Raw genomic sequence first — 23,881 nt, 5'->3', positions numbered from 1 at the left:
TTTTAGATCACCTTTTCTTTAATTCTCAATCAATTTCAACAAATGAGATCTTAAGTCAGAGCTAAAGGGTACATGTATTGATTGCTTGTTAATTTGGACATATATTTGCCTTTGTTTAAGATATACTGGGGGTGAACATAACTGGTATCTCAATTCTTTTGCCGTCTGTAAAACAGTGTACCTCCAGCCTTTATTCGCTGAAGTCCAAATTAAAACAGTTTTAAATGAAAGTTTACCGGTCCCATGGCGAAATAATCACGAGGTACACTAGATACTTTGCCTTCCATAACTGACATATAATGTATAAACATGGCAGAGTTGATTTCTTTTGGGTCTATATGATATATATAAAGTATACTTTTGTCAGGGATTTTTTCACCCTCTCCTCTCCTAGGATGCTACAAAGTCAAGATCACTGTGATCACACCCCATATTTTGATCCGCTTCAGATTTGTCTTCACATATGAACCGCTCCCACAAAACTAGCACCATGTCAGCTCAGCCAGAAAATATATATACTTTGCTTACAAAAACTATTTTCCCCATAAATATTGGCACTTTATTTTACATTCTGTTTCACAAATCTACTTGATATCAAATGAGTTGATCGAGAGCAAGTCTCTTTTTTGATATCAAAGCTTAAATTTGTATTATTTTGAAATAACTTTTGTATTTAGTCTTGTGGGAGCCGGTCATATAAATTTCCAAGCCTTCATATGCAGGATATGATGAGGTGCAATTCTATTTACTAGCCATTATATGTACACATGGACATAATTAAGAAGCTAAATGTTAGGAGTACATTTCCAAATTTAACTCAAACTTACACCTCTTCTGTATAACAATATACATACGTATTATAATATACCGAGTAGTGCACGATGCCCTATTACTGTATGCTTGGCTCTTGCACTGAAATAACCGTGTAACCTTTCGGCAAGACTGACACACCCAGTTCAGAACACATGCTCAATGTTTTAAGGAAAGTGTTGCTAGGAAGTTAACTTCTTATGAGAAGAGCATACATGTATGAGAACTTCACTCCTCTACCCAAAGAAAGTTACATTGTACATGTAGAGCTATGTGTAAACATATAATTATGCAACGTCCAAGCACCCAAATACCAGCAATTAGGAAATTGACACCATGCATATAATAGGCACCATATAATAATAACTTACAATTGTAAGAAAATTCGCATTATACATTTACCAAATACGGATGACCAGAGGAGATATCTTACCCTTCCCAGAATCCTTGGCAAGATGATGCATCACCTCATTAATACATAGGTTCCCTTTGTTTTCATGTTGTGAATAGACTGGTTAAACATAGGTCGATAGTCGGGAAATTATACATATTTTGCTAGATCTGCATGATGTTCTCTGTTCATGAGGTACTTTTTGTAGACCCATGACAGCACTATAGATAACACATCAGTACAGAAAATTAAAATGGAAGAAATGCATTGTGGGAGTGTAAGCTATCATCTCTGGGTTGATGCGTAAAGTCAAAATTGAAAGGGAAGAAATGCATTGTGGGAATGTTATGTAAGCTACCTTCTCTGGGTTGATGCGTAAAGTCACAATTGCCCTATTTGACCTGATTGAATCAGATTGTGACCCCCCATATTGCCCCCCCCCCCAGCCCCCCCCCCCCCAACTTTATGGCCACATACCCCTCCACTTATCATTGGTCTGCAGTCTTTCAACCTTGCAATGACCCTGCTCCCTCATATTCCCTCTAAATGCAAAAAAAACACAACCCTGAATTCCTACTCTGAATCATCCATTCAGCATACATATTAAACGAAAATAATTGTACTTGTAACATAATATAAGCTTAAGCAATTAGCATACATTTACTATTAACAAAGTGAGTTGTCTAACAAAGACTGTCTAAACCTTTTCACAGACCTCAAATTACACTTCTATAAGAGGATGTACCTGGAATCCGCAAAGCCACATATGCATAACATTATGGGAAACTTGTTGCCCAAAAATACAGTGTACCTCCATCATTTGCCAGCGATGGTCCAATACCAAACTATAATGTGTCTTACAGGCATGTATCCAAAACATGCCCACGTTTACAAGGAAGATACGAGCGCATAACCAAATAATCTGGATATGAAATAAACATGGCAGAGTTTACACTCCCTTTATCTAACCTCTATGGCTTTGCCAGAGTGCAATTTTTCACAACAAATTCACCTGTTGCTATTATGCAATGTTTAATGTGGGGTGTGCAGTTTTCCAATGGGCAATTCCAGTTGAAATCCATACACCCCCTGTGGAAGACACACCCTTAATACCCCACACAGGGAGTGTGAATTTCAAACGCAGTTACCTGAATGGGTGATTCCGTTTGAAGTCTACAGTCTACACCCCCTGCGTTGGAGATATTAGCCTGAGGTCATGTCTTCCATAGGGGGTGTATATAGGTTTCAACAGGCATAGCCTAATTTCCCTTTTCAATATGGCATGTACTATTATACATCCATCTAAACTGAAGAGAGAAATTTTCTTACACATGAATATATAGAGGTCTGTTTACATAGTCTCTCTACGGGTTTTTACAATAGAACCACAATGGTGTACCATATAATACCTGTGTCAGTGCATTGTAGATGCGTACGTGCAACTCTTCTGGAGTATGTGTTACGTAACCACCTCATTAGCATCTTTATAGATCACCGCATCGCTCAAATCGCTAAATTCCGAACCATCATCATCATCATCAGTGTCCAATTCATTATTCACTGCATTACAATTGGGACAGGCATCGCCGCCTGCCAATGTTTCTGAATTTGCAGTTCCGTAACCCGTCTCTCCGTCCTCATCGTCCCTGACAACTGTGTCTTTTGCATCTTTACAGTTTTCTACTTCACTATTATCACCTACCGATTCAGAAGTAGCACCACCATTAACAGCGTCCTGGTTTGAACTATCATCAGCTGCTCTGGCAGTTGCATCGCCCCCACCCACGGCATCTGCGTTTGGTGCATCACCTCCTTCCGTTTCTTCATCCTCCTCTGTGACGGGTACAATAACGGTATGACATAAGGGACACTTGTCTTGAACGCATACAACCATCGGCGTAAACAGTACCCATGAAAGTAGTGCTTGCGGAGTGACCAGCTGGTCATCATGGACTCGTAACATATTGCACAGATGTCGTTAAAAGCGGCAAGTTCTTCTTCCGTCGCGACAGGGAGGGATTTGATCTTCCCCGCAGCAGCTCGCCTTTTCAGAAAGCTCTTCCACCCGGTGGTCGCTCTTTGCCAGACGTTGAAGTAGCAGTGGAGAACCATCACAGATGCACCAAGAAGATTTGTATCGGAAGCGAACGATTCGGTGCCTCCGTAACCCAACACGCATACGGCGATTGTAAACTCTAAGACATGACACATTGCATGGATCCCGTACACATACTCGTCCATGGCCTCCCAAGGTTCTTTGCGACGGTGATCAACCATAAATAATAAATAAATGAGAAGGGAGCTGAAAGTTTGAATGGAAGTGAGTAAGCAGCTGGAGACAATGATTAATAGCCATATTTCAACTTCAAAAACTACAAGTATAGAGTAGCTCAGGTAAATAGGGATCAGGAACAACGCAAGACACATTGCTAACACTTTCACATGCTTCCAGATACTTTTCGTGTTCGATGCTCCTAAGGAGAGGAGAATCGGATCTGTTATCTCGTGCATGGATTGAATGGTTGACGAAAATACGATGAACAACATGATGCTCAGCAGAAGGATCTTTTCAATTCTCTTCAAATCCAGTAACCCTGTTTGCATCGCCAAAAGCATCAAAGTAAACCCTTCTGTCCATCCTTTGTGGAAGAAGTTGTCGCGCTCGACTCCGCCGAAGCCTTTCAGATAGATCTTGCATAATATCAGCAACATATACGCAGAGTAGGATACGGAGAAGCACAGTCCGATGAGACTCCAGGGACTCTTGCAGCAGTCTGCGATGGAGGCTAACAGAAGCAGCAGCCACTTCTCTTGCAGTATGCGGAAATCACGCATGACCATGTACGTGTAGAGCTCGTAGAAGAACAACGACACCCAGAAGATGAGATATACAACTGGGATGAACAGATGATTGTACAACGCAAAAATCACACTGACGATACCGTACAGTTCAATGTATTCGCACAACGTATGGTAGCCGACTAACACAAGATGATAGGGTACCAGTATGTTACTAATGATGTATACTGTTGCCATGATGAGGGAGATGATCTCGGCTGTAATATGGAAAGAATGCGCAAGGTGGACATCCGCGCCGGAACATCTAGCTACAAGAGGAAGCAGATACGGACTGAAGATCCACACGTGCTTGGTGCCCATCAAGCAAGCGCACAGGATGCTGATGCTGGTCTGGATGGCGAGGAAAGTGTACCAGTTTCGCGTCGTGGTTGGGTCTTCGAACACTGAGTCGTTGCCCGTGCGGAGATCGAGATCAAGGTAGTAGCTGGATATGATGTGCGATGCGATGAGAAGCATGCCAACGATAAAATGGACGTAGAGTTTAAGGAGCATCCGTAGTGGTAGTGCATGGAGCAGGAATGCCATCAGGTAACCTGTATAAATAAAGAAGGAAAAATGAAAGAAGGAAAAAGTCCTATGTTAAAACCAATGTACAAAATGTACCTTTTAGTTGCATTACTTGTAACTTAGATGAATTGAACGGGATGCGTATGATTTCAGCTTTTTACATTTTGCAAGTCCACACAAAATAGTTTCCAAACAGGTGACTCAAACAACTCGAGTTTACCTGGATATATCAGACCTGTCTTCTTTGTCAATGTAATCAAGCTTCCATTTTTAATTTCAGCACCATTTAAAAATGGATGTAAAATGATCAGTTTGTGTAAATTTAGCCAAATGTCTGTTAAATACAAGCACGTTAAGCACTGTCCAATAATTTACTGCAGATAAAGCTTTTAGAACAAGATGAAGAGAGGTGAAGAAGAAGAAAGTGAAACAAAATATATATTACAAGGACAAGTTGCCCCCCCCCCCCTGCTCAAAATACCAGGCAAGACTAAATTAACCCAAAGGTGAGGCCAAAAAAAAAGTGTTTGTTTGCCCAGACATGGGGTTGAAAGGAGTGGGTCGGTAGGTCGATTTCCTTTTTCTTTCTTTTTTTTGTCTTTAATAGATCTGTACACGTGTTGTAGCAAGTAGGGTAAGAGAAAATATACAACATTCTGCCTTACATTTTGTCAAACTTTAACTATAGGTTTTAAATGAACGTGTAGGCCTATTACTTGTTGGGAGAGAAATTAGACAAAAATAATGCATGCGCGGTGATGTTGATGCGTAGCTATAGTGCATTATTTTGTCTAATTTCTCGAGCAACAAGTAATACGTGTTCATTAACCTATTTGAATAGTATTTCATACACAAGAAGAAAAAACATGAGATTTTTGCTGTTTTTATGACAAAACTATCACTAAAAATGTTGGAAAATAGGACCCAATATAAATGCATCAACCCGCCTGAAAAATAAATATATCCTATGCTATGCGATAGCGTGCGAAAGCACTGCGCGTAGTACGCAGATTGCACATTATACACAATCAATGCACTCCGCATACTTTTCTAACTGATTTTCTGATTGGCTGCTTTGATATATAGGAGTGTATATATTTCAACCATACCATAAAGTTAAAACCTCTTTGGACTCGGAAACAAAATCGGGCTGGAGTACAAAATCCCAGACCATACATTGTCATGCTTGGTTCTCCATATTGATGTTGATTGATGGTAAAATATTGTTGGCATGGTTGGGGAGGGCTAAATGGGAAAAATGAAAGCTGTGATTGCCAGGAATATTAATTTTCAAGTGTCATTTGGCATTTTTATGGGGAAAAACATCATTTTCTTTATTTTTATATCATTGTAAAAAAAAAAAAGTGTATGATGTTTTTTGATTTTTTGGGTCGGTCGTGTCTGGGCAAACAAACACTTTTTTTGGGGGGGCCTGATTACTGTGCATCTTCCCTTTAACGATTTTAGGCCACATTATCAGCATTAAAAAATTAAAATTGTAAATATTTGTGGGAATTAATTGCATTTGTCCTGGTAAAGTCATTTTAGTAGCCGTGTTCATATTGTCGGACGTACGCCCGGTGGAACTTGGTCGGCACAAGTTGCTAGGAGTAGCGGTAGGCGCTGCCAGAAGTAGGTGCAGTGTGAACGATGGTCAGCGTAAGTTCCGCCAGGCGTACGTCCGACGATTTACTCCTGACAAAAATCAGGAGTAGCGAGCTGGGTGTAACCTCCGCCAGTCGTAAGTTGCAAACGCAGATTACGTCTGGCACCCGGAGTAAGTTTGACCTTTTGTTGGTTAGAACTAAGAAATTACATATCGCGTGGTTGATAAAGGTCACAGAAACACCGGAAGTGGTAGCCAATGTTTACACCAAAAGTGAATAATTGTTGGAACTAGTCAGCGTAGTGCTAGGAGTACATTGTAGGCTACATTGTAGGTGTGGACATGCGGTACATGTAGGAATAGGAAAATTATTTGTGGAATTTTGATCAATGTTAGCGTAAGTTTACGCCGGGTGTAACTCAATTTGAACACGACTAGTAACAGGTCCGTGGAATGATTTAGAAATCCCCCCTCTGGCTTGGTGGCTCCAGTACGCCTCTAGCTGGGTACCACACACTCACACAAACCAGATCGAGTTCTACAGAAAACTCCATAGATATAGCAAGCTGATTTGAATTTCATTGCCCTATATATAAGGAACGATCTTAAAATGATACAATAAAATATCTGGTACAAAAGATGTCATAAAACTGTGAATAAAGATTATTTTCAAATCAATAAATATCTACACATGTAGATCTGCTGGACCATCTTTCATACACTGATCATGGTTTTGCGAAATTCCAACTTGATATTGATTAAGTTTTAAAAATTGACCTCCAGAACGCTTCAAACTTTTATCCCTATTCACTTGACCATGTCCTGTCCTGTCCCTGGTAAACGTATATAGGGAACAATAACACAAAATCTGCTCTCTTTTTTTACCATACTGATCCAATAAATATTGACCAAAGTCTATTCAATTTTGTACACACGCATGGACTGTTTTAGATTTGCAGAGCAAGTTCTAGGGAAAAGCACCTCTACATATAGGTCTCTTCTTTGATGACTTAGGTTCAAAAGTGATCCGGCAACAGCGGAGATCGATGATTTTAAACAAGTCATATTTTGCAAGTCGAAGTCGAAGTCATTTTGTCTACATTATAAATCACTAATAAGTCAAGTCATTTTGCCAGTCAAGTCACAAATTTGCAAAAGTAGTGACTTGAGTCCAAGTCACACAACTCAAGTCTACAAACGGGCAATCAGTGATTAAGAACAAGGTTTTGTCCTGAAAGAGGAATAGCATGAAATAAATGTCACATGAATATTTACCCCCCCCCCCTCCTCCCTCCATTTTTAACTGCCTCTGCAGTGGTAGCACCAGCAAGGGGAGAGGAGGGATGGGATGTGGAATATCCCGTCAAAAAAAAAGAAAGGAGGATTATATATCGGGAAATTTCCAACTTGCTCCCCACCAAAAAAATATACAAATATTCTAAATTCTTCCTATTTTATACCAAAATAATTATAAAAAATTCAGGTGTTCCCACTGCTTGATTGATCAATCTAGATATCGAGTGCTGACACTAATAATACCCGGGGGCGTACTCAGTACAAATGACCATACGGGGACGTGCCGCAAACATGGGTAGCATTTCAGCCTTCTGGTATATCAATGACCCCTTTTCAAAGCCTATTTTGGTATATGAATGGGTCCTTTTTTTCAAAATGTTCTCAATTTTTTCGGAAAACAGCCCAATTTTTCCTTAATCTAGCCAAAATTTTCAACATTTTCCCAAAATGTTGGGAAAATTTGTAAAAACTAAGACAATTTTGGGTAAATTCGGCCGAAAATTTTGACTTTTGGTATATCAATGGGTCCAAATTTCTTGACAAATTGGTATATGGGCAGTGTTCGATTTACCGCCTGCATACCTGCACCAGTGCATGTAACATTCCCTTTGTGCATGCAGCTTTTCACTACCTGCCTGCACGCTGCGCATGTACGATTTTAGCGCTTAGCGCCCTAGCGATATGACAAGGCCAATATACAAAAGTAAACAAGCAGTCAGTCCGATTTGGAAAAACCCAATCTATTTTTAGCGCAACATCCTGACTTCAGGGCTGACGCAATTGACAATTCCGATACCCCTATCACGTGAGAACTGTCACTTTTTTTCATTGACTTCCCTAGTCTTCTACACAGCCAGTTTGCGTCGGTCTGATACTCGTCGATCCTAACGAACATTCGCGATAGCCACATACAGTCTGGTCCGAGACTATGACTTCCCTTAGAGGGGCTAGCGTAATGTGACGTCATCCACCAATTCCCGATACCCTCGCACATGTCGAAGCTGTCATTTTCATTTAATTGAAAAAAAAAAAGAACCTGAATTTAAACTGTGGGAAATATTTGTTTACGTACGGAAAATAATCATAATAATGTCCAGCAAAAAAGGAAATAGCTCAAAAACCACTTGCATCATTCTGGAAATTGTGCACCTCGTCGGCGACTAGTTCTAGAACAGATGAAGCCACAGCATCCAGTGTTTTGGCTAAGAAATCGGCGAAGATCGGCATAAAAATGACACTGACAGTGGAGCCGGAATATTATTACAAGCTTAACTGACAATGATCGTGATTCAATGTGATTTTATGTTTGCTTTAATTTTGGTGCATGCACACTTTTTGCTGTGCATGTAGAAATTTTGGGCTACATGCACCAGTGCAGGTAGGAAAAAATTTGTAAATCGGACACTGTATATGGGTCTACTTCCAAAATCTCAGCGCACGTCCCTACCAAAACCAAACTTGAGTACCCCCGGTAATAATATCAATGTGGAAACAACAAATCAATTAATTGCACCTGGGTAGGCTTACTAATAGTAATACAACATAATCTTGATTTGAAATGCACCTGTTGCTAAAACAATACAAATTACAAAGTGCATAATACATACGTACGTACAGTATGTACATTTTGATTTGATTTGAAATGTATTATTAAGGGGGTACTATTATTACCCCTGCCCAATTTTGTGCCAATTTTTGCATTTTTCTCAAAAATTATAATGCATTGGGGACAAGTAAGATATGTATATGGTCATTTTCACGGTAAAGGGTGTAACTTTGGATTTTTAACATTTTGATCCGTAGTTTTCTAATAAAGCCACAGAATTCCATGATTTTTGGCCACATAAGTCATCTAGTTAGCAGCTACCTTGGGTAGCATAATCATCTTCGGGAGTTACTGCGTTCAGTTTTAGCAGGCTTAAATGTACCTAATATTGCCATTTTGAAAAACTGTAAAAAACAGTAACATTTTTGTAAAACCCTGTGTTTTCTTCAGTTAGTTCATGGATAATTTTTCTTATCCTGAAAGTACGGTCATATGTTCAGTAAACACTGCCACATTAGATTTAATTGTGAACAGCCCTGTATTTTTGAGAACCGGACTTGATATTTGTCGTTTGAGGCTTCATTTTCCGTTAACAATTGTTAACAAACTTTGTGGGTATAGCTTTGGTTCATAATTCTTGGTTATTTCTTCACTTCTTCTTGATTCATAACAGTTGATATCTTAACTTGAAATGGGTAACAAAAATTAGTTGATTTGCAAGCTTTTAAAATTTTTATAAAATCTTGACTTCAAAGAGCCGATTTTCCGTTAACTTTTTTTTTTTTTTTTAAACAAACTGTTCAGCAAGCTTGGGCAAATATAAATAAAAGAGCTCATCCAATCTATTTATCAAAATGTAGCAAAGTAGATCCTCAAGTCACTTGTTTTTAAATCATGGAGATATATATATCACCGTTTGAAAATGGGACCCAATACAAACTTTCCGTTAACAATTGAAGCCTCCGAAACAAATGAAGCCTCCGAAACAACAGTAAACTTAATTATCATCTATGCATATCTAAATTGGTATGTTCCATATTGATATCTGCATTGTAATTGTTGCATGATATGTGCAGAATGTCATAAATTTAAAAAAATTGATATTATGGTTAATGCTTGAAAAATATACTGATATCCAAGAAAGCCCGCTTCGGAGGCTTCACATGCAAATAACACCATACTTAACAAATGGGTGAAAAAATTATCATGTTATAAATCTGCAATATCTGCCGCATAGAATCATTGATTCAATACACACAAGAAAATAACAGCTTAGATGATCCCAACAGTGTTGTTTTCAAAAAAACTACTTCTGCCATGTTTAACCATTGTAAACATGAAGCCTCGAAACAAAAAAAATGACTTGCTGTGATAATTTAATTTTTGTCACAACTGAAATTCAATACTTAGAAGCAAAGCATGAAAATTGGTAATTGTGATATTTTTTACCTATTTTTTCATGTCAACTTGTAGTAGTTAGCCAAATATTTTACTTTTATGATCACCTGTGTTGTTAACTGAAGCCTCCGAAACACAAATCGCTTGAATTGCCAATTCTAAAAATAACTCCAATTTCTGTGAAACTTGGCTGGGAGGTTCCTTTCATCAAGTAGTATTTGTACATGAAGTTAGACATTTAAATTATTTTAGGAACCCAATTAAAACTTAAAAAATATGTTTAAGGTTGGGAAATTTCCATTGCAAATGACCCTTGATGTTAAAAATTTTCAAAATTGCAATTACAAACATAGCAAAACATGGTATAAAATTTAACTTATATCTGTTGACTTACTTTGGAATGGGATTTCACATGTATTCCAGCTTTCATGTCATAATTTTCTGAGCTTATGTAAAATACATTTTTTCTTAGATTTTAACCAAAATGTTATGGAAATGTCAATTTTTTTATCAGAAATCAAAAGGTTTAAGCCTTGAAACACTATTTTACTGGAATTTAAGTTGCTTCTATGCATGATTACAGTAAACAGAAACATATTTAAGTGGTTTGAAATTTTGACCCTAAAAATCAAAAGTTACACCCTTTACCGTGAAAATGACCATATTATAGGGGCAAGGACTACAACTACTGCTCTGGAAATTTTATTTCAGCACAGACAACAGTTGTGGAGTTACAGTAAAAAATCAGGGAAACCAATATTTGATCAATAAATCAATAACTACTTGCTTTTGAGTTGCTGAATTTTCAGTACAGTATTTGTAGTCCTTGCCCCTATAATCTTACTTGTCACCAATGTGCTATAATTTTGAGAAAAATGCAAAAATAGGCACAATTTGGCCAGGGGTGTACATGTAGTACCCCCTTAAGGTTAGCAATCATTTTAAACTGTTGCGATTTGGTAATTCAACATTTGGCAAAAACAACATGGATCATTTCATAGCTAGTGTGTAGAATTCAAATATCACAGATATACTTTTGTAGGTCCTGTGGTTCTTGAGTTATGTTGTAAAGAGGGCTGAAACAACACTTTTGTAAAATGTACACAGGGGTTACGCTGGCCCGGTCAGCGATTCCCTGAGTATACCGTAAAGTTAACGTTTTCGCCTAATGGCCCCTTGGCTCCTTTGCCTTGGAGTAAGTTTCATGTACAAATAGAGAGCTCCCTCCTCTAAAAATCCCAACAAAAATTAAAGGTATGTGCCCTTATTTGCTGGTGGGATTTTTATGGGAGGGCACTTTTAGTTTGTGTCTAAAATTCCAGTTATGCCAAGGGATCCCATAGCGCCATTAGGCAAACGTTTACGGTATATGACTTACATGTAGGCTGATTGCGTCATCGCATCACATGGAATGCATTTGCATGAGCAGTGGTTTTAATAGTGAGCTTAGTGAGCTCTGGTTGGGTTAGGGTTAACAAGGCCTAATCTATGAAAAACAAGGGAAAGAAATCGAACCTCAGACCTTGCATGCCACACTGAAGATCACAAGCCTCTATAGACCTACAAAGGGGTTACACTGGCCCGGCCAGCGATTCCCCGAGTATATGACTTAGGCTGATTGCGCCATCGCATCACGTGGAATGCATGCACCAGTAGTGGTTTTAACAGTGAGCTTTAAGGTAGCGCTATTGGATATAGATTTTTTTCTAATTTAAGTATGTGAAAATTCATGCTCTCCTGATTACAAAACAGGTTGCCAGGTAATTTTCTCATTATATGCATAAATGCAAAGTAAAGTTTTCAGATACAATTAGAAGAGGTATGTTACTGAAACATGTGTGTGATGGTCTTCGTGCTTCAAAAAAGAAGTACATTTTAACCAGTTTATATAGCCAATAATTGAGCTATTTTAATACAGCAACGAAGGAGATTGCGAGCAAACAAATGTGCTCTTCCTCATCAAAGGATTAAAGTTCTTCTGTCAAATTGCTGGAGTTTGCTGGGTTTGTGAAGGCCAAGCATCTGTCAAAAACAGCGAAGCTGTGTTAAAGAAACCTGTTCCCTGGGAAAAGAGTGATTGGTGAAGGAAACACCATTTTTGGAGAAAGCAGCGCAAGGAGATATATTGTGGAGAAAGCAGCGCAAGAAGATAAGTAATAGGGAGCAAAGCAGCATCATTTTCGTGTGAGGATTTCATACATAAGGATATTTATAAATGCAAGTGTACACTGGACTTCGCTGATTTTCGCAGGACAAGTGAATAAGGATATATTACATCAGTCGTCCAGAACATTAACATTGCAAGAACTCTAGAATCACCAACAAGAAGACCGCTGATTAAGTACCGATATAATAAAACTGTGATTGTGTGATTTTATTGTATGCAATATTGTTGTTATATGTACCAGTCATACTTTGTTTTCAATTAAAGACTTAGATTTTGTTAGCTTAATCAAACAGTGTATTTGTGTTGTGCATTCGTGTGAGTTCGGGTAAAAGGTGATTTTGGCCTTGAGTTAGTACGACTCGTAACAGTGTACATGTCAAGTTTTGAACAGAGTAAAAAACAAGAGCACCAATGGCGCTGTGGCTCTGTGCTTTTTGGTGACAGTGAAAGTCGAATGTGACAGGTGAAATCATTTGAGTATATGTCATGACATATTACATTCAACGGGTACATCTGGTCGGTTGGTAGCTATCTCATTTGCAGAGCATACAATGATACATCAATCAATTTTGGATATTACTATTTAGCCACATGGATCAAAACGGGTGGAATTGGATGGAAAAGGGTCCAAATGGGTCAAAACTTTAAAGTGAATCAAAATGTATCAAAATAGGCCTATGTCAAGAATAGTGTTAGTCTGAATAAGGCTTTTGCTCTAATTAGAGACTACCCACCAAGTTTCAGACTTGTACAACAGTCAGAGATGTCACAAGCTGACCAAAAAAAATCCTGAACTTGCTAATAAGCATATCGAGCGGAGCTCTTGCCCAGCACAGCCGGGGGGTCCGAGGCCCCTTAAGGGTCCCCGGTGGGGTCCAGATGGTTTCTGCACATTTAGACTTTTTTTGAAAAAATGCTTCCTTCATCCTAAACAAGTGGTTTTAAATGTTCAGTTTCCCATACTTTTGTACACAAGAGACATTCTTCAAAGTTTTATTTTGGCCTAATAACATGGCCTACATGACTGAAATTGATATACAATGCGCAATATAAAAACAATGATTCATCAAATTTTTGACCCCCCCCCCCCCTTCGGGTATGTGGGAGGGGGACAACATGGTGGGGGAGGTCCGAGGCCCGCTTAACGGCATAAGGGTCCCCGGTGGGGTCCAGATGGTTTCTGCACATTTAGCACACAGGAAAGGCCATTTCAGAGGGTAAAAAGAACATTTCAAAGCTCCTGGCTTGCTCTACACTTTTAATAAAAAGTGCTTCCTTCTTCCAAAAAACATGCTTTTAAAAAGTTTTGAGTTTCCTATACTTTTATGCACAAGAGACACTCTTAAAAATGTTTTTTTTGGCTTTATTACATGACCAATATGGCTGATGTTGATATGAAGCAGAACAATAAGGCAATAGTTAACCATTTTTTGTGCTTGGCATCCACTGCATCCACCCATCAAGTTTCATGCCCATCCAATTTTGACCTAATTAATTTGACCTTCAGAACAAATCTGATTCGATCAATATGCCAAAAGGTCATGACCTCCTGCTTGTACCCCGAAATGACTTTCCCAAAATTTGGCTATAAATGTTGACTGTACCTACCAAGTTTCATGCCCATATGACAGTTTTTACTAATTTGACCTCAGATGATCCCTGGTGACCCCGAAATGACCTTCAAAAAATTTGACTCCAATGTTGACTGTATCCACCAAGTTTCACGCCCATCCAATAGTTTTTACTAATTTGACCTGAGATGACCTCTGGTGACCCCGAAATGACCTTCCCAAAATTTGGCTATAAATGCTGACTGTACCCACCAAATTTCATGCCCATAGGTAAGCCCGGGCAAAAAACGCAATCTCGGTTTTCTCGCTGCAATTCTCGCTATTGAGTAATTCTCGCTATTCGCAATAAGGGCGCCGCCAGCGGTTTGCGATGTAATCGTGGTGTATCATGGGAAAATCGTGATGTATCATGGGAAAAGGTCGACATCAAGTCCAGCATATCTGAATATTACCATGCTATTACATAGGAACACGTGACAATATTTTTAGTTTGTCAATATAACGGTATTACACGCAAATCGATAGAGAAAAATTAATTGTGCACATTTCAAATCACATTATTAAGTATTATTGAGTATCGATTCGCGTGTAACACCTTTATTTTGACAAACTAAAAAATATTGTCACGTGTTCCTATGTAATAGCATGGTAATATTCAGATGGCGCGGACTTGATGTCGACCTTTTCCCATGATACATCACGATTATCGCAAACTGCTGGCGGCGCCTTTATTGCGAAAGCAATAAAACAAGGTGTTTTATGCCACAAAATCTTCCGAAAATCATTGAGTTCCATGCCGTGTTGACAATTCATGTCATCAAGTAAGCTTAAATGCACTCGGTCATGTGTCCTATGGTGGGGCACATTTGCGTTACAAGCACTGATTTTGATCATTTGCCTTCATTTTCACTTAAATTGATACATGTCTAAAACTATACATCTCACACCAACAAAACTATACATTTTTGGAAAGCTTATGTTCCATGGAATCCAACAATGCAAAATTGATGTTGGTATACAGGGTGTGTAAGAAAATATATAGGGTGATATCATGAAAAAAAAAAAATTTTTACTAGAAAATTTATAATTTATTGCATTTGCTACTGATATGGAATACCTCTAATGTAATCTAATTTTGTGGCAGGCAAAACTATGAGCTTTAATAAAATGTATACTTTTGCTATGTTATGATTGACCAAAGTGGTGATACAGGGTGTGAAAATGTATGTAACTTTACGCACCAAATATTGATTACATTTTTGAAAATATTTTCTTTAGAGTGTATCCTACATTTATTTAAACTGCATATTTGGATTCCTGGGGTAAAATGCTTTCCAAAAATGTATACTTTTCCTATCTTAGGGTGAATAATTCTCAAGATACAACAATTTAAAGCCAAAACGCGTGTTGTGACTGAAAATGTAGGCATTTGTGTGTAGAGAATCTAGGGAAAAATTGTGGTCTTGTGACTTACGGTTCTACTCAGTGAGTACTTGTAAACATAAAATAGATCACATTAATAGTTGAATATGAATAATGAATGAACAAGCTTTGATTTGAGATATGATTTGCATGTATAGCACAGAATTTGGCAATGATAAAATCTAAAATTCATTAAGATATCATATTTCCACAACATTTCTCATAGAGATTACACATACTCCTCCACCGCTTATCCTCCACCACTTATCCTCCAGGTTTATCCTCATTAGCATTTTAATATTTTTCACTAATTAAACAAATGATAATTTCAAATTGTGAAACATACTTGAAAAGTAGAATAATCAAGCTGTATAATGAGTCCAGACTTTATGCAATTTTTTTTGACAAAGAATAATTCTGTACCAACAAGTTAAATCTGAAAGAGGGGAGAAAAATGTAACGCCTCCCACTATTTTGGGGTCCCACCATATAACACATGACCACTCGCCAGTGTGTAGTTTCAGTGCTTAATTGGTCTCTAAAATGTCATGTCAAGGTAATTGAATACTAAATTATAGTAGTTTATTGTTAAATTTATTAAACTGAAAAAGGATTTATAATGTAAACAACATATTGAGGTGGAAATAATTGAATTTCTGTTTACGTTTTTCGTCCTTCGATCGTGAGTCGGGCACCATGTTTACATACATTGGACTGCTTAGACTCCCAGAGGGCAGTATTTTGTTTTATTTAATTTTTAATTTTTCAATTTTTGGTGGCGATTTTCCGAGAAAATCTCGGTTTTTAAAGCAAATTTGGGGTAAATCTCGCTTTTTATTTTTTCATATCTCGTTTTTTGCCTTTAAAAATTGCGTTTTTTGCCTGGGCCTACCCACAGGCCTACTAGTTGTTACTAGTTTACGAAAGCATCCATCGGGTCAATTAATTAATCTTTGTAACTTTTTTCTGATTAGGGAATACTAAAAAAGTAATTTCCCCCCTGCTGTCATTGATCGCTTGTCATTCCTTTTGATTTCTCTCAAAATTTAGCTCATGATTAATATTGCACAGCCTATAGTAAAAGATGCAACTTGCAATCAATGATTTCTGAAACCACTAATTTCAGTCACATTTGAATTCAATAATCATTATTATGTACATTATTATGTTCATTATCCAACATTATTTTGAATTTTTCTATTACTGCCACCCCCCCTCGCACCCCTGCTTATGACCTTATGAATTATTCATTCATAACTGGGACGACCTTGAGACCATCCAATCAGAACAGATCAGAATCGATACGCCATAGGTCATGACCTCCTGCTTGTAAACATAAAACAAGCAAGCTGCAGTCCAAAATCATGACGAGATCGGGGACCATCGACATAACATCGATCAAATACATGTACATGTAAACCTTGGTCTTGAATTTCTGAAGAAGTCCTGGCCTAAAATCCATGTTGTTTTTCAAGAGAAAACATATCAATCTTTGATATTCTGAAGTATAAAATTGTTGTGCAAAGTGGAACATCATTTATTTAGACTGTTTTTGCTATGGAAAAATACGGAAATTCTTCAATTTTGCGAAGTGGGTAAAGTAAAATCCCCTTGAATCATGTTCACAATATGATTAAATTGACTGTTTTTAACTATATTCTAACAAAACTACAATGAGTGTGATGAAATTTCATACCAACATTTTTCATGACTTTCGGTCCGTGTTTTTGCACAAAAATGGAGGTCACAAAAATATGTGCACTTGCGCAAGGAAAAATAGTCCACTAGGAAATTCATTTACCCGATTCATTAGTTCAGATTTATTCAAGATTCAGACATGTTCTTGACCATTTTTTGACATTCCTCAACTACATGTATTTCTTTATTTAAATTGTAAAGAAATAGTTAAGAAAAGTTATGAAATACGGTAGTAAATAACTTCTGAATCTGAACTGAATGTTAAGAAATTACCCTCCGTTGGTTTCCGTCACTTTCACGTAACTTAAATTATACTGACCAAAATAATCTCTAGCACACACGGGGTACCACAAAACAACTCGTTCATCGTGGCTTTTTTACCAAAAAATCACATTTTATCGACAGTATTTGAAATCCACCTGGAGTGGAATCGAAAATAAATAAGCAAAATTTAAAAACAAATTTCAAGACCAAATATCAAACAGACAAACATCCTTAGCATAAAAACCAACGCCCGAATTGGCTCTCTAATGGTTGCGATCACTTAGGCCCTGTTAGCTTCGCTCAGAGCCAACAATCATTACTTCATAGTTGCGAGTGAGACTCGCTTTACCACGCAGCAATACTTTGTATTGCAATGCATGCATGCGCCACACATAGCACAGAGCCAAGATGATGGTAGGCCTATCTGTGTCCAAAGAATTTTGGAAAATCAGACAAAGAGCAAGAGCCACCTCTTCAGCAGCTAAATTTTAGAATCAGAGCAGGTACACCACATCAGGGCCGGAGGCCTTATCAGTTATTTGGCTCAAGATCTTTTAATAGCTTAAATGCCAATTCCATGCCAAAAGTGCCTTTTGTAACGTCCGTAACAAAATTTTGGAACATTATTACTCAAAACAGGAGCATTTATTTCAAACTTGCTAATCATGCCTCCATAGATTGATGTCAGACCTACATGTACTTCAAGATAGTGAAGAAAAAAATCTGAGGAAGCACCTTGACAGTTTTTCTTTCAGTTTGAAAAACGTTACGGACGTTACATTTGAGATAAAATGTAACGTCCGTAACACTAAATCAACAGTGTACGTAGCACGATACAGGAGTATTAATTTCAAACTTGCTTTTCATGTTTACATACATGTAGCATGGTGTCAGGGCTTGCTCAATATTGTTAACAGAAAAAAATAAAACACAGAACTGAATGGAGATTTAAAGATATGAACCATCTGTCAAAAAGGCAGGCACTTTCGCGTAACGTCCGTAACGCTCGTTTCTAATTTGTGTAGCTAATTAACTAAGAAAGCCAAAACAAAACTGCTTTATTATATTGAACATTAGAGTGTGTACTATAGCATACTAAGAAATAAAGTGTTATCCTAACAGCAAACATGTGTGCTATTCACTTAAAAGTTGCAAGTTGCATGTATCTGTAACGTCCGTAACGGTGGAATTGGCCTAAAGCTGAATTTATACTCAATCGCTTTTGCAGAAAAGCGATTTTTACGCATGCTCAATGTTTACTTACATTTCCAGAGCGTCAAGCCGATCAATCGATTCAAATCGCGGAGGCAAAAACGACGTCGCTTTTGCAAGTTGAAGAAATCTCAACTTCCCAGCGATATATCGCTTGACACGTGAATCGTCAACCAATCATATACAACCAACTGGATCTATTATTTTGCTAATTAATTTACCTTTCTCAATTTTTAACTTTTGATGATGAATTAATTCAAAACAATAATTATTGACAGCAACTGATGTTTTAAAAATGTATTTTGTGGCATTTAGAATATTTTAATTGTCTTCTGCAATCGCTACCGCCGTGATAAGTATAAATGCAAAAGTGACGGGCGATGCATCGCAAAATTCGGCGATTGCAAATCGCTTTTTCAAAAGCGATTAATCGCATCGCTCGGCGATCGAGTATAAATTCAGCTTAACTCAACTGAAAGTAGGTAGGCCCCTATGCTACAATGTAGGTGAATTCAAATTTGCCATCAAACTGCATCATTTTACATATAATTAAAGCCCTTGAGTAGGCCTAAAGAAAGCCAAAACTGAAAACATTTTTGTCATAGCACTTTCCGTAACAAAGTTACAATGTACATCTTGTCGAAGATTGACTTTCATCAAAAAGATTCTGCAAACAAAATTCCCAAAAACAGCATTTAGGGGTGTTTCTAGATCTTAGTCTCATGGCGATAGCAGCTTTTTTTAATGGATCTGCTATCAAAATCCCTCTAAAATTCCATGAGCGACTAGCTCATCACCATAAAAAATCATATATTTGGGTCAAGTGAAGTATAGAAAACATATTTATGTAGGTTTCCTTCACCGACCTGTTCTCGAAAAAAATTCAAATTTCTATGTAAATATGCATTGTGTTTGGGCCCTGGTCTAGGCGAAATTCGCTGACTAGCAAATGTGTTAACTAAGGTTTGCCTGGGATACCTACATGTACTGAAAGCTCAAAATCAGGCATGGATGGAACATTTATACCGGTTGAAGTTTGCTCGAGAAGTCTAGCCAAGAATTTGCTCACCGATAGCTTCACATTCTAGGCTAGAGACCATTGCATTCAAAATCTAGTCGGATTTGCTGAAACATGACACCGACACCGTGTAAAGCAATGGAAGTTCAGAAGTAAACACAGCCGATCACGACAGGCGATTGCATCAACAATGTTGCTAAAATTACACTTTGAAACAGCAAAATTTTAGACTGTCCAAAATAGGCACATCTTGCTCAAAAGATGTGCCTTTTTTGTGCGAGTATACTCCTAGGACTAGGAGGTTTATGTCCCGGGGGGGCACTCCAACTTTGGAGATGACGCGTATGTAGGGCTGTTAAGACCCCCTTTTCAGCATCGCTGTCACCCAAAGACCCCATATTTTTTACTTAACACATGCTCTGTCCATGCTCTGTCACCCGAAGACCCCCTATTTTTCAATTTGATCTGTCACCCAAAGACCCTTGCAAGTCCAATTTGAACAGCAACTTTCATTTATCATGGATTTTGTTACTTATTTTGAAAAAACAAGGAAATTTGAAGCCATTTAGAACTAGATACTCAATTTTCGAGGTTTCTGTGGCACTTTTTCAACTCTCACCCAAAGATTCCATTTAAAAAAAGGTCATGTTCTCACCCAATGACCCCATATTTTTCACATTTTGCTCTCACCGAATGCCAAAAATCATGCTCTCACCCAATGACCCCATATTTTGTACATTTTGCTCTCACCGAATGCCCCTTAGTGCGAAAGTGCCAGCCCTACACCTATATCCATTTCATATTGAAGTGCCCCCGGGTTTATGTACAGTAATGGAAAGAAGAAAGAAGAAGTGGGTGTCAATCATTACAATCATTGACAATTCAATGACAATCAATGTTCATGAATGTGTCAATCAATGTCCATGATGTCATGACATTTAACGGACAATGAATGAAAACTCACCAACATACTGAGCTCCTAACGTCAAATCCCGAGGTCTCAATCCCCAGCTTTGAACTAGGTCTTTGTCAATCATGATTTCACTTTGCTCCAACATTTTCTGTGCTCGAGAATGATACAACATTTCGAGCAAGAATACACTGGGCAAACGTAACAAAATGTTGGAAAGCCGAAGCAACTTCGGCTTCTGTTGTTGAATATCCATGGCTGATAAATGCTGCTTTTTCTACTTATTCTTCACCAAAAGGTTCACATCTTGTAAGTCAGAAGAGTGATAGACTCTGGTTCTGATTTACATGGACTTTAATCAGTTGCATCAAACGATTTCTTCGTAACACGTTACACACGTACACGCACTATTTACTTCCTTCATTGGCTACCATTTTGTTTATGATAATTTTGTCTCTGGCGTTTGAAGAAAAGCACGTATAGTTTGTGTTTTCCAATTATATGGAATTATTAATATTTTATATTGCCAGTCAGCTTAATTATTGCATATTTGCAAGAGTAAATATTAATAAATATTTTGATTGACATATATATGTATAATAAAGCAAATAAAATAAAACTTTAAAGAAACAATTAAACTTTAAAATGGCTATAAATAGTAATTTATGCTGAAAATGAACGGCATTATGGAAGTATAGTGAATGACATCATTCATTCGTGTTAACGTCCATAAATTACGTAGCAGTAGAAATACGTATTCGAATGGGCTTTCTCTTTCCTGTTATCGTACTGCGTCATGTTCCACAATTTATGTAGCATTCTTTGGTTTTGTGGTAGGTGGGGCACTTCAAAGGAAAGGAAAGGAAAGGAAAGGGAAAGAAAAGGAAAGCTAGGAAGGGAAAGAAAAGGAAAACTAGGAAAGGAAAGAAAGAAAGAAAGAAAGAAAGAAAGAAAGAAAGAAAGAAAGAAAGAAAGAAAGAAAGAAAGAAAGAAAGAAAGAAAGAAAGAAAGAAAGAAAGAAAGAAAGAAAGAAAGAAAGAAAGAAAGAAAGAAAGAAAGAAAAAAAAAGAAAGAAAGAAAGAAAGATAAAATTAATAGTATCCACGGCTTTCTACTATCTTCAGTAGATAGCATAGCAAGAAAAATCTTTAACCTAAATTTCAGCAAAAAAAAAAAAATTCAAAACTAGATAGAAATATTTATTAATCTATTTATTATTATTATTTTAACCAACTTTACCAAAAACAGTTGTAATTTGGGTGAGAATCGTGGTTGTTGTTTTTTTTGTGATTTTTTTTTTACAAAGTAGACCACTTTCCGGGTGAATATTTCTCAGAGTTGGTCAAAATTCAAAAACATACTACTGTTTCCTAAATATTTATATCTAGTTTTTTAAAAACTGAACTGTTTGTTGTTATGTAGTTGCCTCGAAAAATTTGGGTCACATTTTTTTTCTCCAAAACTGAGTATGCTTACCAAAGTTTGACGTCACCGATGGGTTCGTTAATGTTATTTTAGCAGGTTTGAGATCCAAATGTGTTGATAATTAGAGGGTTAAGACCAATCTTAAGGGGTAATAATACCCTGATTTTCATCAGTACCCCTCTTCTTTTTTTTCTTGCAAATTTATAAAGTACATAAATATGTTCATCACCTCATGTCCTGAACTTATAAAATATATCTACATACAAAGTACTTTTAAACCATTTTAGTAAGTCATTTTAGCCCTATATATTTTTTGTTTACTGTATCCTAGTAACTCAGATGCATGTTACATAACAAACCATAATTTATTCTATTCAACATGTTCAAGTAGGGTACATGAATAGAATACATTATATCCTTTGTTATACTCTCTATAGAAAATCTAGTGGTGCATGCAAAATAAATTAAATAAACACTTACACAATGGATGCATAGTCATTAGTCAATTTAATACTATAATGTGTTGTTAGGAGAAGAAAAGGCTATTAGGTCATCGTATGTCAGGTTATAGGTCAATTGGTTCAGGTCAAATTTAAGCATCAATTTTGAATACACATGTGGGAGTCTGTGATATCATAATAAGGCATAATTTTTATATTCTGTCTTTAACATGGATATATATCGAGAAGTGCAAGGTGGATATACTAATATACCTTGGGATGTAAATGGTGAGTACAATTTACAATGCCTAGTTGAGATGGATTTCACAAATAAATATAAAATAGTTACCAAAATCACAAAAGTTAAGCTTACGGAAAACTACCCAATATGGTGGTATAGGTGACAAGAAATACAATTTTTTTCAACATTGCTGTAGTATGGTTGTGGTAATGATCGGGAATGGTTTCTGTCCATTTTAAGCTGAAATAACGAGGTAACGTGAAAGAAACACTGCTTGTTATTTTGGCCGTTTAACACGCAGTTCTATGGGCGGACATAAAGTCATAATTTCTTGAATTATGACTTTATGTCGAACTTTGCACTGTTTACCTACAAACACAACAAATTTGGCTGATTCCATTTAGGTGCAAGTTGTGACATGTGTAAACATTACAAATAATGCCAAAAATCAGGTTTGAAAAAAAATTAACCAAATTCATATTATAAGATCGTACATTATGACTTTAAGTGTAACACGAGTGTTGGCGTACAAGTTAAAAATATGGTGGTAAAATGTTAATAAAAGTGTGTCATTTCTGCCTTATCTGGGGTTCATGTCCCTTATATGGGGTTTAAAACTTAAAAGTTTTCATAAATTTTACAAAAGTGTTGCTCAACATACTGCAGTTACTGTCCGTTTTCCTATACACAATACACAGTGCTCTCACCATTGACGCGTGACCTTTACAAATAGTGTATGTTAGAAGTATAGGCAATTGCCTAGTTAACGTCACTGTGTGAAAAATAACCGGCCAATATTTAAAGTATTCTCTGAAATTCTAGAAAATATAGTTTTGTAACATGTCCTAAATTTTTAGCTAATTTAGGTGTTTGGAAATATTCGCACTTTTGTGTTTTAGGAAGGATATGTAAACAACAGATAACACCAAAAAATATCAGAAGATATTATTTCCAAACCGTGTTAAATGTGCAACCATTTAATATGTTTCTCATTTTCAAAAATGTGGTTAACAATACGCAGACTATTGTCTCATTTCGTAAACAAAGGTCCGCACAGTATAACAACATTGCGTTTGCTTTATAATCGTTCACCCAAGTGA

General features: G+C 37.1%; 1 protein-coding gene across 1 annotated transcript; it reads right to left on the bottom strand.

Annotated features, from left to right (window-relative positions):
* Positions 1-1,810: 1,810 nt before the first annotated feature.
* On the bottom strand, positions 1,811-21,099 carry LOC140162990 (RING finger protein 145-like). Its single transcript, XM_072186323.1, is given in 3 exon segments — positions 1,811-3,083; positions 3,086-4,593; positions 20,730-21,099. Coding segments are annotated over 3 exon segments (2,133 nt in total). The 5' UTR covers positions 20,932-21,099; the 3' UTR covers positions 1,811-2,660.
* Between the last annotated feature and the right edge of the window lie 2,782 nt (positions 21,100-23,881).

Source organism: Amphiura filiformis, chromosome 10 (genome assembly GCF_039555335.1).
Source record: "Amphiura filiformis chromosome 10, Afil_fr2py, whole genome shotgun sequence".
Classification (NCBI taxonomy): domain Eukaryota; kingdom Metazoa; phylum Echinodermata; class Ophiuroidea; order Amphilepidida; family Amphiuridae; genus Amphiura; species Amphiura filiformis.
This window is presented reverse-complemented; position numbering and strand designations above follow the sequence as displayed.